This window comes from Cucumis sativus, chromosome 3 (assembly GCF_000004075.3).
Source record: "Cucumis sativus cultivar 9930 chromosome 3, Cucumber_9930_V3, whole genome shotgun sequence".
In the NCBI taxonomy this organism is placed as follows: domain Eukaryota; kingdom Viridiplantae; phylum Streptophyta; class Magnoliopsida; order Cucurbitales; family Cucurbitaceae; genus Cucumis; species Cucumis sativus.
The window spans coordinates 32,339,746-32,353,129 of record NC_026657.2 but is presented as its reverse complement, the minus strand read 5'-3'; the positions used below and the strand labels follow the sequence as shown (position 1 = coordinate 32,353,129).

Below are 13,384 nucleotides of genomic sequence, written 5' to 3'. Positions count from 1 at the left end.
ATTTTTGCATCTTCTTCGTATAAAAAAACCCAACAACTTTACTACTTTCACAAATTTGACTCAAGTCATGGCCACAAATAGAAATAACGGAATCCACAGGGGAAAGATAGCAAATAAGGACAAATACAGGCCCTCAACTGCAGAAGAGAAGTACAAAAACGAAAGAGAAACGAAACCGCAAAAATCAACGGCTTATATAAATGCCCAATTTCGCTCCCTTCGATCTTCATCTTCTCCATTCCCTTTCTCTCTCATCATCACAAAAACAAAAAGGAAAATCAACAGCAGAGAAGGTCCGGTCGATGGGGAAATTCGTTGAATTGTTGGACGTAGGAGTAAGAATGGCGGCGAGATTTCACTCTCACTGTCCTCAAACTGCACGGCTCTACTACCATCCTCCCTCCGATCACGACTCCGACGGCCACCACCACCACCACCATTATTTGCACCAGATTTTTCAGGCGTACGACGGCGGACACTCAACGGAGCTAGTGACGGCATATGGAATGAAGACGGTGGCCATGGATGGGAGTTTTGATGCGGAGAATGTGTTTCATTCGGCGGATTTTTGATGATGTTGAATTGATTTAGTGGTTTTCTTTTTTGGTGTAATTTATGAATTGTGCATGCCATTACACATGCCAATTGATAGCTGAAATTGTTATAAATAAAAAGAAAATACAATTGTTTTACGGATACAAAAAAATTCAAATGAAAGAGTTTCGATTTTTTGGAATAATATTTGAGATTGAAATTAATTATTTGTGGAGTGGTTGAAGAAGAAGGAAACAAAACGATCGAGTTTTGTTTGTCGTTTTGGAGTAGTTCAGAGAATGAAGTTCTTGGCAGATGGCAGTGTCTTTGGACTTAACTGCATGCCGAGGTGCAGAGAATCTCCTCAAATTAATCATGTTTGCCCTAATCCAACGAATCAAAGGCAATCTAAAGTGGGTGTTATGGGAATGAGTTTGGTTTTAATACTTTGTTAGGGATTATTAAGCTCTAAATTCATAGTATTAGTTAAATTGATTAATCTTACGAATATTAATCTGCAATTTAACCAGGTTTATTTTTTATGGGTTTCTCTTAATTTTATATTTTATAGTTTTATTTCATATTAACTCCCATATGTTTATTTTTCTAGTTTTATTTCTTATTGTATGATCTGCTTCAAGATTTTAACTTTTTTTTTAAATAATAGAGGATGTGAGAGGCAGGGAGAGGACATAATCTAAAAATGGAAGGAAAAAGATTATGCGTGAAAGAAAATAAAAGAACACCATTCACCAGAAATCCTTACAAGAGCAAGTACCCTTTATGAACTTATGGAATCGAACTCGATCTCGTACAATAATTTCTCTTTCATATAACTTACTGATTATCTTGATCACTTCATGGCAATCTACACACACCCTCAGATTCTTCACTACCCTAATCACAATAGGTGCTCTAGTTTTGAGTAGCCCATATGCAATTGCAAATCTCTCACTATGCTCACTTAAAGCGCATTCTTTCTCTTCATCCACAACTTTGTGAAGTACATCTGAAATACTTGGCCTATACCCTGAATCCCGGACTCGCATCGACATTTCTTCCATAAACTCTCTCAACATTTTCACCTCAGGATGGGACTGGTCACCCATCACAAACTCATGAACAACACCATCAACTTCGATCGAGCTACAACCCGGTACCGGCTTAATGCATTTCTCCTTCATCACCTTTCTTAGTTCACTCATCTTCTCCCATTGTGAAAGAGAAGAATACAAATTTGAAATCATAATGAAGTTCTCTGCATTTAAGGGTTCTAGTTCAAGAAGATACCTGGCAACAATCTCGCCTAGATTCAACAGCTTTTTCTTCTTGCAACCCATTAGCAAGCTCCGCCAAGTTGCAGCATTTGGGGGGATTTTCATTGTCGTAGTGATCCTATAAGCTTCTTCAACAAGACCTGATCGGCATAGTAAATCAACTTTGCAACCATAATGCTCAACTGATGGCTCAATGCCAAATTCAAGCATGAGTGACCAAAATCTTCGACCTCGAGAGACAAGTCCACCGTGAGCACATGCTGATAGAACAGCGAGGAAAGTCACATGGTCCGGCGTCACCTGAAAACCACCACTGAAAATAATTGACAAAAGCAAGAAAATAAGATTTATCTTAATATGTGCATAACTGTCAAAACCCAGAACTTGTACCAAACAAGAACCAGAACTGACGCTGAGAAGATGAACTTGTAAAAGAAGAAACGTGTAATTAGAGTTCTCTTATGGTTGCAAAGTTGATTTACATTATTTAGAATGGATTTAGCCTACTTGGTCACTAATTTTTTTTTTACTGTCTTCCTTCATTTTCTTCAGTAGGCCTATTCTCTTGTTCATGTAAACCCATCACTTACTAATCTAATTAAGATGCTGTATCAGTGTTAACTCTTATTAGACAAAAAATTAGTTCATAAACGTAAGTGATGCTTTTTAAAATTTATTAACCTACAACAAACTTACACATCATCGAACGTTACCTCAGTTTCCAACATTTGTTGAAACGCGTCTATAGCATCCTGTGCAAGTCCATGATATGCAAAGCCCATAATCATGGAGCTCCAAGCTGTAGTATCTTTCACAGGCATATGAACAAAAACCTGCTTTGCCCTCTCAATACATCCACATTTAGCATACATATCCACAAGTGCAGTGCTAAGCTCGAGATCAGTCAAAACAAAATATTTCTCAATGTAAGCATGCAACCAGTAGCCAATATCCAAGGCCCCCGCCACAGCACAAGCCGAAACGACACTCACTAGAGTCATCGCATCCGGTTGAATCCCAGCCTTCTGCATCTCCCTAAACAATTCCATAGCTTCATCAACTGCTCCAACTCTCGCATGCCCACTAATCATCGCAGTCCAAGCCACCAAGTTTCTCACAGGCATTTCCTCGAACACCTTCCTAGCAAACCCAATCTCTTCGCATTTTCCATAAAAGTTAACCAGCGAAGTTTGAACAAACAGACTACTGCCAAACCCATCTTTTAAAACATGGGAATGAACCTGTAAACCCTCTCCAAACGCTGTAACAATCGCACAAGCTTTGAGAACAAAAGCCAACGTGAAGGAGTTGGGAACAGGGTACCCTGTTTCAGTAAGCTTCTTGAACAAAAAAATGGGTTCTTTGGAGAGGGTATGAATCTGGGAATAGCCCTTGATTAGAGAATTCCAAGAGAAAATGTTGGGGTGTGGGATTTGAGCGAAAACTGAGCGGGCATAATTGATGTTGCCGAAGGGAGAAAGAGCACAGAAAGCAACGATTTTGGAAAGTGCAAAGGCAAATGAGGAAAGGGGAAGAGGGCGTGTGAGAATGTGAGCGTGAAGCTGGCGGAGAACTCTCATGTTGGGACATTTTTGTACCAGAAACGCAAATCGCTCTTCTTCTTCCAGTTCTTCAACTGTTTTCAAATATGGGGACTTTGAGAAGTTCTGTTTCAGCTAAGGAAGACGAGAGTTTCTTGCTTTATTATTGTAGAAAATAATAAATTTGCCAAATATTTAATTTCTATACCAAAATTTTGCCAAAAATTAAATATTTTAATTTATTTTATAAATTTGAAAGTTTTTTTTAGATCAGAATACCAAAATAAATCAAATATAAAATCAAGTAAACGATATAAAATTAAAACCTTTATAAATTTAGTAGAGAAATGTAAATTAGGTGTGGACTAGTTTTATAACTAAGCTAACCTCCATCCAAATAAAGTAGGGTTATCTAACCACTCGCTCTCCTCAATTTTCACTTCACCGTAGGGTTTAAGCTTCCATTACACTCGTCACCTATCTCCGCCATAATGGGCGGAGCCACTAGGTTCTTCCTCCTCATTTCCGGTCCTCTTCCTCTCATTCACCATCGCCGTTCTTCCTTTCTCCGCCATGCTTCTCATTACCACAAGTTCTTTCGATCTTCTCTCCAGCCCAGCGCCAGAATCTTATCCTCTTCCTTTCACTCAATTAGAGCCTCTCGCCATGTTCATTCCCAGGTCTCCACTATTGGGGACGACTTCGGGAGTTTTGAAGACCCAGGGTCCGCCAATAGCATGTTTTCTCCGGATTCTTATACTTGGCGGGAATGGTCTCAGTTCCTCGGGGGCCTCATCTCCGGTGGCTACTTCGGTCGTCAGGTTTCTGGAATTGAGCTCGTCTCTGATCTGGAGCTTCCGGCTGAGTTTTTGAGTACGGCCAATGCTTGCCTTGCGTTTTCCCTCGAGCGAGAACATCTCTTAGGGTTCGTTTTGTGCTTTATTTTTTTTGAATTTTACTCTATTGGGTTGTTGAAAGCAAGTATATGGTTGGTCCTTAACCTTTTTTTTTTTTTCCTAAAAAATCTAATTTTACTTTTAATTATTGAGGCAGATTGCTTCCGAGGAAGGATATTGAGGTGTTGGTGGAAAGCGTGAGCCCATGTTTTTTCAGGGATGGGGACGATTCATCGAGGAAGATGAAGTTGTTTTTACGAGGCGACGAAACTCAGGTGAGTTGTTAATTTTTCATAATATCTCGTTATATTAACTGTAACTGCCGCCAGTTGTTGGCGTACTGAGGGGTTTAGTGCTTGTTAATGGAGGAAACCATTTGTCTTAATGAGCCTTTAGTGTTTATTCTTCAAAAGCATTTTAGAGTGCACTTTTGATCCCGAGGGGTAAAGGAAAAACAATTTTGTGTTTGGTAGCACCTGGTTGATTGACATTGGCTAAGTGACCAATGTACATCAAACTAAGGGACACTTGGTTTCTTGATGCTCGATCGCTCCACCAAATACCAGACCACAACCCTAGCTCATGGACTAGTGCTACAACTACAAGCCATGCTGGGATCTCATATTGCTAGCCGCAATGTTAACTGATGTAATTATCTATCATGGGCAACACTTAGTTATAATGTTTGTATGCTAGAGGAGAAAGGCCGACTGCAATCTTGGAACAAATACAAAGTGAACCATTCCTATTCTCTGGTTTAAGATGTTGAAAGTAAAGAATAATATTGTAATGCTATTTCCTTTGGTTAATTTATTTTATAATATTGAGATAGGCTGGAAGTTCCTACCCCTTCTATTATATTGGATAATAGAGGGAGTTTGGGATAAACAGGAAAGCATCTTATGATCTAGACTAGAGCATGCGTCTGTAGTCTGTTGAGGCAAGGAACATGCCAATGACCAAGTATTTAATGATCCTTTGGAGACATCAGATAAAATGACCAAGTATTTCATTTCCTTACTCATTTATGGAAACAACTAGGTCTCTATGGATATAATAATATAGAATACACCAATGATGCTTCATCGTTCAAAAGATAGTGGAAAGTTCAAATTCCTTCTTGGTCATGATAAAAATTTGTATAAAGGTCGAAAGATGGACTAAAGCAATCGAGCCCCTTCTCTTAAACTAGAATTAAAAAGGATGAAAGATGAAGAAAGTTGAATATGTACTCTGACTCAGTTAAGTACTGGTAACTTTACTTTACTCAGTTAAATACTAAATACTGCAAATAACTACCATTGAAAAGAAAGGTCATGATGTGAACACTCAGAAATTTGACGGTATAAAGAAATCTGTTGAACTTATACACTCTTAGATATGGAGAGGAATTCAGAATAGGATCCTCTATCTACTCGGGACCTTTTCTAAACCCCTAGGCTTTGGGGTGGAGGATCTTTTTGTTTTTTTTTTTTTTTATATCCGTGATTGTCCGGGCCAGCTTACGCGCACCTCGACTAATCTCATGGGACACCCGCGTGACCCTACAACATAAGAGAACTCGTAGGAAATTAATTCTTAGGTAGATGGCCACCCTGGATTGAATTCTTTGGGGTAGAGAATAATGATACCTTCCCATGGTAAAAAAAATTTTTTACCATGTAAAACTGTAAAAGAATATGGTTTGTGCCTTTTATTTTTATTATTTTCAAGTGTCACATCCATTGTATCCTATAATTAGTTTGTTTTTCGACTTCTAAAATGTGCAACTTTGTACAGGTTAAATTTTGTCAATAGATTAATTATTTCTTCTTGAAGAATTGCTATTTTAATTTGTACTTAATTTATTCCAGCTCTAATTTCATGTTGTGGGTCTCAACAATTTACAATATTCTCCTTGTGCTATGACCATTGGTAGGTTTTGGATCACGATAAGGCACACATAATTGATTTATTCAAATTTATCTTGAGCTATGCAAGGAACCCAACTGTTTCTTCAGAAAGTAATCTGTACGGTAGAGATCTGGTAGAATCATCTGTGAGGAATTTGTTACGTGAAATATGCCAGCTTGGTTTTAGTAATCTAGATCCAAATCTTCAGACGGCCAATCAGTTTCCTGACAAATATGGGCGACCACGAGGGCCTTATGGGCCAAAAATTGAAATGAAAAGAGGCGACTGGGTTTGTCCGAGGTAGACATTTATTTGTTTGTGATAGTAATTTATGAAGACTACTTCATTTTACACTGCTAAGGTTGTATCTTCAAATGATATGCGCATATACTGGTTAAGCGTGTATAATATGTCATTGCCTCTACTGATGTAACCTTGTTTTGGATATTTATGAGTGCAGATGTAGTTTTATGAACTTTGCAAGAAATGTGAAATGCCTCGAATGTGACGAAGCACGACCAAAGCGACAGCTGAATGGTGGAGAATGGGAATGCCCTCAGTATGGAGTGATTCTTTATTATCTCAAACTTGATATGTTTTTCTGTTTCCCTTTGTTTTGAATGACTAAATGAAACCTTATATTCTGATTGCTTTGGCAGATGTGATTTTTTCAATTATGGGAGGAATACGTTGTGCTTAAGGTGTGATTGCAAAAGGCCAGGGGCTCCATCCATCAGTAACATCAACGAGAATTTTGCTTCAGGGAATGACAATGGAAGTCGTGCAACTAAGGTTGACATTGATAGTAAGTTGGCTGCTAATGAAGAGAAAGCTCAACGTTGGTTTAGCAAGATTTCTCAACTGGACGGTACATCAGATTCCAGCTCCTCGATAGCAGATGAAGATTTCCCCGAAATAATGCCATTGAGAAAAGGAGTTAATAGATTTGTTGTGAGCACGAGGAAGACACCTCTTGAGAGGAGGTTGGCTAATGCTCAATACAAAGGAAATTTAGGCAACGATGGAGTCCCAGAAAATAACAGCAATGAACTTTCTGCTGCTAACAATTCTCTTGAAGAAAAAATTGGTCAACGTTTGGATGGCATTTTTGGTCGCACGTCACCTAATTCTCAATCTACGAACCTTGAAAAGGAACAAGGGACTAGTACCAATTATACTTCGTCATCCGGTTCAGGTTCTTTGCAGTATGAATCCTTGAAAGGAAGCAATTCCAATTATGTTCCATTTGTTCCATTACCTTCAGATATGTTTGCGAAAAAGCCTACAAATTCAACCATGGAGAGTAAGGTAGTTGGTACTGATAATAACAAATCCCTTTCATCGGGCTCCAACGAGTGGACAGGCAGTGCTTCTCAGAGCAATGAAATGAAGGAAGTAGGAGGTACTCCACCTCGGAATGAGACTGAGAAAATCATTGAAGGGAAGGAAGATGCTGAAAAATCTGAGAGATGGTTTAAAAGGGTTGCGGAACTGCACGATGTGACAGATCTTCCTAGTGCAATTTCTGATGAAGACTTCCCTGAGATTATGCCAATACGCAAGGGAGAAAATAGATTTGTAGTTAGTAAAAAGAAGGACCGGTCTTTAACGTCTCCAGCGTATAAGAGACATGCAGCTACGGAGCAATCTGGCAGTTCTAACTTTGTCCCCTTTGTTCCTTTTCCACCAGACTACTTCGCTAAGAAAGATAAGCCCTCTTCAGATTACTCAAACAGTAAAGCAACTGAAGCACAGTCGAACAACACTAGAATTGGAATCGATGATGGAAATAACGCTCAACAGGCTGATAATCAAGAAACTCAAACAAGCAGGTTCAACTCAGAACTTCGTACAGGAAGTTCAAGTTGGAACAGTGAAGCTTCAAGTAATGATTACGTTAAAAAAGAGTCTAATCACAACGCCAGTGCAGCAGGAAATCCATCCGCAGCATCCGAGGTGCAGAACATAAGAGAGAAATGGAGTGGAAAGAGTTTGGAGGGTTCAGCGGTTACCGAACCAGATCCATTGGACATGTCAGAGGAAGCTAAAGCACAGAGATGGTTCCGTCGTGTTGCTCAGATCAAGGACATCTCCGAACTAAGTCAGATTCCTGATGAAGATTTTCCATCAATCATGCCGATGCGCCAAGGTGTCAACAGGTTCGTAGTCAGCAAGAGAAAAACACCATTGGAAAGAAGGTTGACATCGCCTCAATACAGAAGAAATCTGCCCATTGTCAGTTCAGACCCACCAAAGAGAGAGAATGATGACAGTTAATTAAGAACACCCTAAGGTATTTATCTTCTTTCAAGAACCAAGAGAGTATTGGTGTTGGTTTATTCTATATCGTGAAATAGAAAGCAACTTCAAATATGGGTTTCATAATTTAAAATCTTTGATTTCACTACAGTATTGATTAAATTGAATTGAATTCAATAATATTTAAACAATATAATCGATGACTGTGATGTTATAGTTGTGAATAAAATGTCACATTAGGTTTCTTTCAATTTGTAGACAAATCTTGTGGCAAATGTGATCACTTTGGATTATTAGTAGTTTTTTCTGGGTCTTATGGATTTTTGTATATGTATCTTGGTTGTATGGAAGATGAAAAAATGAATTTAAAGATGTAATAGAATCAGGAAAATAACCTAGTGAAAAAAAAAACAATCTCAATAACTAATTATAAGATTATGGGTTCTCTATTCAAAGTGATATCTACCTAAAAATTAATTGAGAAAATAGTAGCAAAAGTGATGATAAGGAAAGAGAGATTTTACTCTCCAAATAATTATTAAAATAAAAATGTTTAATATATCATTTTTGTTTTGGTACCTTTGAGTTCTGAGGATATTTTTATTTATCTATTTATTTATTTATTTATTTTTGTACTTTTTAATAAGTGTTAAGCTTTTTCTTAAAATTTAAAAAAATATATTGACGGTGAATTTTTTTTTTTTTCATTAATTTACTTAAAAGCGTAAGTTGATGTATCCAATTCAATAATTTTATTGCATGAATTGTTATTATTCTTTAATCAATTTCACTTAATCGACTTTGAAGGATTCAAATCCATATAAACCTATATGAACTAATATTTGGTTATTTGAGGGCATTGGATGAATACCAAATTGCATTTTAATTAAATAAAAAATTTCTAAAGTTCATTAACGGGTTTTTTTTAAAAAAAAAAAAAAATTGCTAAATAGTTTGTCCATTTTTACAAATTCTCATTAATATATATATATATATATATATATTTATAATTTTAAATATCAACTTCAGCAACCTAAAGTTAGTTGGTGGAAGTGCATATAAACTTAGGCAAGTAACCTTATATGAAAGCTGTATTAATATGCCTAATCAATTTCAAATATTGTGAACACAAAATGATGTCTAATTTACTTGCATTTAAAAAAAAATGTCCGATCTTTTCAAATACTACAATTATGTCCACTGCAAGTTTGCAACTTAAATAATTTTCCACTATGAACATGTACAATAAATAAATAAAATTAAAAACTGTTTGAAAACATTTAATTGTATTTTTAAAATATGTGAAAGTCCAATATTGAATTCCATATTCCAATACATCACGTCTCTATTTCTGTGGCTTTCCTCTCTACACATCTCTACATTCCGCCTTCGTCTCTGTTTCACGATGCCGTATTTATACTTCCTTTTTCACCGGCCGGCCACTTCCTCCATGAGCGAGGAGCCTTCCACATTTTCTCCTCATCCATGGCTTCTTCAATCCAATCAGCAAATTTGCTCATCAAATTCCTAACAACCCTCCTCCTCGCTCCTTTAAATTTCATCGTCTTCTTCTTTCTCGACTTTCTCGACGCTATTCTCTGCGTAATCTACAGGTATCTTGATCAGTTTCTGGAAGGGAAGGTCACTGCGTCTGCGTGTTACTGTGGAAGCAGGGGAGACGAGAGGGAGAATCCTGACGCCGAGAATGAGCTCTCCGAGACGCTTTATGGAAGGAGAAACGTTTTCCGGAGGATTGCTTTGATTGGATTTTCTCGAAGATGTGAGGATTCTGAGAAGATGAGTGGTGGTTCGATGTGGAATAGATGGTCTGATTGTGGGTGTTCGTCATGTGTTGATGGGATGGAGAATGGGAACCAGAAGCTTTATGTTGATGTTCGTCAGCCTCCGCAGGGTAATTTTCTCATGACTTACTGTTTCTTTGTTCTTGTTTTTCTTTTCGATTGCTGTCAATTTGGCTGGCTTTGCAAGTTAGCTGTATATGGGTTTGGGAATAATTGCAAAATATAAGAAAATTGTGACGCCACGGGTAGAAGGGGGTAACATGAATCAACTGATACCAAAGTAGAATGGGAGTTCTTGAAAATTTGCAAATATGATTAAGAAAAAAAGAATTAATAGTTAGTATCTATACTATCATAGTGAACTTTCATTTTCGGAGGCTCTAAACTTGAGCGTATTTGGCTTAAGTAATCTTATCCATGATGTGTGACCTTTTGGAAATTTCTTAAAATACATGTGTGAGGATGAAACATGCTAAAAGAACTCCCTTTGGCATGTGGAGGCTGATTTCACTTTTGTAAGTTGTTTGTGTTGTAGGTGGGGGGCCGTGGGGTCTTACAGAAATAGATGGTTTTTGAGCATAAAGAGTAAATTGAAATTTCAAAATCACAAGATAACTGAAACTAAGGCCAAATCGTATGAGGAAATTCGAACTTTTAAAACTATAATGATGATGAATAAAAATTAAGTTTAGACTATTGAACCGAGATTAGCCATTTAACGCATTAGAGTCATCACATTGTGGTGCTTCTGCTGTTTAAACTACTCTATGATTTTCTTAATTTTTAAAGGAGTTTTCCACTCGATGCCTAGGTAGAAGAGAGAAGCCCGAAGAGAATGTTATATTCCTGCATGGATTTCTTTCATCTTCCTCACTTTGGACGGAAACAGTATTTCCCAATCTATCTGAGACAACAAAACAAAATTACAGACTATTTGCTGTTGACCTCTTGGGATTTGGAAGAAGCCCAAAACCAAGGGATTCTTTTTACACTATGAAGGATCATTTAGAAAAGATCGAGGAGTCTGTTATTCATCAATTTGGCTTGAAATCCTTCCATTTGGTTGCACATTCCATGGGGTGTCTAATTGCTCTAGCCTTAGCTGCCAAGTACTCCAAATCTGTCAAGACAATTACCCTTGTTGCACCTGTAAGCGATGGTTTTTTTTTAATACAAGCACTTATATCTATGGATGGAACTTTTATTATTTCAAAACATAAAACGTTTGGAGAACTTGGTAGTCAGTTTTAACTTAAGTTTAAATTTCATCAAATATGAGTATAAACTTGAATAATACCTACTCGAATCTAGATGCACCAGTTATATAACCAACAAGAGATTTAAATCAAATCATACCAAAATGGCAAACACGAACTGTCAACTATATATAAATACTTGGACCTAAATAAAACGCAATTAGGTAAATGGTATCCTAATTGTGCCTAAACCCTGATTAAGAAGACCCAACATGATTGGGAAAGCCCTCCCAAATAGTTGTCCAGTTACAATATTTGAAAAGTAGAAATTTAACTAATTTCGAGTACTTGTTTAATCTCTTACTCAAGTCTAGGGTATTACTTGCACATTAAAAAAAACTCAAATAACTTGCTACTGTTATAACCCCATTGTTTGGTTTAAGTTTTGATCTTTTTCTTGTCTTCACTTACCTTACTTCTACATATTGCTTTTAGCCTTACTTTCCTTCGAAGGATGGGGCAGCTATGACAGTGCTTGAAAACCTGGCTGCAAAGAGGGTATGGCCGCCACTGTTGTTTGGCTCTTCAGTAATGTCCTGGTACGAGCATGTGGGTCGATGTGCTTGTTTTTTCATTTGCCGAAACCACAGAATATGGGAGTGGATTCTAAGGCGAATCAATCCTAAAAGGTGATTAATCACATCTTTTCATAGTTCTAAACTTTCAGATTTTTGGAAAATCGATAGGTTAACGTGTTATAGACAACATTCAAGGTTTGAAATTTTTCAAAACCTTAAATAAGTAGCGGATTTTAAAGAGACAAAACTAAAAGTTCACGGACCTATGAGACACTTCAAAATTGAAAGTCTAGAAACTACTGGTTGGTTTTTTTGGACTCTCAAGTGAGTAATTATATCCAAGTCCATGTTTGGGGCGAGTAGATTAGTATTTTCAATTATCATAACCTAAATTAACTACGATATTACTATTTTAAACCTCTCCTTGCTATGGTGTTTACTATTTCCTACCCCAATTATAACAGGTTTCACCCCAAATACAGATTATTATAATCTCCATACTATTATAACTCACAAACTATAATAACCAACGACCATAATAACCAACTCAATTCTCGGACTAATATCTAACATATTACCTTAGATGTTCAACAACTTAACTTGCGATTTAACGAAAAGTGATTACTATATTTATTTCGAGTTCGGTAAGAATTTGTGGTTTTTTCCCCCTTTCATCTGCTTGGCTTCATCTCTCTGCTATTGACTTTCTTGTTCAGGAATATCGACTTCAGGGTGATCGATTTAACGAAGCACACTCATCATTCAGCTTGGCATAGCATGCATAATGTGATCTGTGGGGGAGCAAAGCTGATGGATGGCTACCTGGATGAACTGACCAAAGCTGGAATCAAGATTGACATCTATCATGGCAACCGGGACGTGGTAGCTCCGATCGAATGCAGTTACAACCTGAAGAAGAAGGCTGTGGATGCAACTGTTAACATGGTGATAAATGCTAATCATCAAACCATAATTCTGGGTAGGGAAAGGGAGTTCACAGAAGATCTTGAGTCTATATGGTCCAACACTGCCGATCTTGAGAGAGCTTAAAATTATTGTTTTACAACACAATGGTGGAGTAGTCCATTTTCAGAAGAGTAAAAAAGTAGGGGAATGTGAAGTTGAAAAGACTTTTGTAGAGAATAAATCATTGTTTGAAAATTCAACGAAATTTGCCTTTAGTTTGTATTGTGCAGTCTTCTTAAGACCAAATTAAGGACGATAAATAATAAGAATCAAATCCATAAATAGGAGGCAATAAAGAATCAGAGCCCTACTCCGAACACTACACAAGATGGCCGAGGGAGGCACCTTTTTTCGTCTTTCGAATCAACAAACTTTCCATCTAAGGTTCCTCTCACATTCAAATTAAAACTCCAACAACCCTATTCTTCATGTGCACGATAAC

At 37.2% G+C, this 13,384-nt stretch overlaps 4 protein-coding genes across 4 annotated transcripts; 3 read left to right on the top strand and 1 right to left on the bottom strand.

The window, feature by feature from the left end:
* Positions 1-213: 213 nt before the first annotated feature.
* LOC105434988 lies at positions 214-761 on the top strand. The gene has a single exon (XM_011653832.2). It carries the CDS (start codon positions 303-305, stop codon positions 570-572), a length of 270 nt encoding a protein of 89 aa, XP_011652134.1. The 5' UTR covers positions 214-302; the 3' UTR covers positions 573-761.
* Positions 762-1,232: 471 nt separating this feature from the next.
* Positions 1,233-3,842, bottom strand: LOC101209102 (pentatricopeptide repeat-containing protein At4g21065). The gene is made up of 3 exons (XM_031881731.1): positions 3,798-3,842; positions 2,508-3,487; positions 1,233-2,124 (listed from the first exon to the last, which is right to left on the bottom strand). Exons 1-3 carry the CDS (start codon positions 3,840-3,842, stop codon positions 1,284-1,286), a joined length of 1,866 nt encoding a protein of 621 aa, XP_031737591.1. The 3' UTR covers positions 1,233-1,283.
* On the top strand, positions 3,722-8,716 carry LOC101208861 (zinc finger protein VAR3, chloroplastic). The gene is made up of 5 exons (XM_004136549.3): positions 3,722-4,277; positions 4,406-4,523; positions 6,167-6,441; positions 6,602-6,700; positions 6,801-8,716. Exons 1-5 carry the CDS (start codon positions 3,844-3,846, stop codon positions 8,416-8,418), a joined length of 2,544 nt encoding a protein of 847 aa, XP_004136597.3. The 5' UTR covers positions 3,722-3,843; the 3' UTR covers positions 8,419-8,716.
* A 1,009-nt stretch (positions 8,717-9,725) lies between these two features.
* On the top strand, positions 9,726-13,164 carry LOC101208618 (probable lysophospholipase BODYGUARD 4). Its single transcript, XM_004136548.3, has 4 exons — positions 9,726-10,312; positions 11,014-11,351; positions 11,894-12,087; positions 12,693-13,164. Exons 1-4 carry the CDS (start codon positions 9,886-9,888, stop codon positions 13,024-13,026), a joined length of 1,293 nt encoding a protein of 430 aa, XP_004136596.1. The 5' UTR covers positions 9,726-9,885; the 3' UTR covers positions 13,027-13,164.
* Positions 13,165-13,384: the final 220 nt, after the last annotated feature.

Bases quoted from the DNA above. Each gene is read 5' to 3' on its own strand.
- LOC105434988 (XM_011653832.2), top strand. From the start codon at position 303: ATGGGGAAATTCGTTGAATTGTTGGACGTAGGAGTAAGAATGGCGGCG.
- LOC101209102 (XM_031881731.1), bottom strand. From the start codon at position 3,842: ATGGCGGAGATAGGTGACGAGTGTAATGGAAGCTTAAACCCTACG. The intron at 3,488-3,797 runs GTGAAGTGAAAA...CGTCTTCCTTAG, and splicing joins ATGGAAGCTTAAACCCTACG to CTGAAACAGAACTTCTCAAA. The intron at 2,125-2,507 runs GTAAGTTTGTTG...AATTATTTTCAG, and splicing joins GAGGTAACGTTCGATGATGT to TGGTGGTTTTCAGGTGACGC.
- LOC101208861 (XM_004136549.3), top strand. From the start codon at position 3,844: ATGGGCGGAGCCACTAGGTTCTTCCTCCTCATTTCCGGTCCTCTTCCT. The intron at 4,524-6,166 runs GTGAGTTGTTAA...GACCATTGGTAG, and splicing joins TACGAGGCGACGAAACTCAG to GTTTTGGATCACGATAAGGC. The intron at 6,442-6,601 runs GTAGACATTTAT...TTATGAGTGCAG, and splicing joins GGCGACTGGGTTTGTCCGAG to ATGTAGTTTTATGAACTTTG.
- LOC101208618 (XM_004136548.3), top strand. From the start codon at position 9,886: ATGGCTTCTTCAATCCAATCAGCAAATTTGCTCATCAAATTCCTAACA. The intron at 11,352-11,893 runs GTAAGCGATGGT...TATTGCTTTTAG, and splicing joins CAATTACCCTTGTTGCACCT to CCTTACTTTCCTTCGAAGGA. The intron at 12,088-12,692 runs GTGATTAATCAC...TTTCTTGTTCAG, and splicing joins AGGCGAATCAATCCTAAAAG to GAATATCGACTTCAGGGTGA.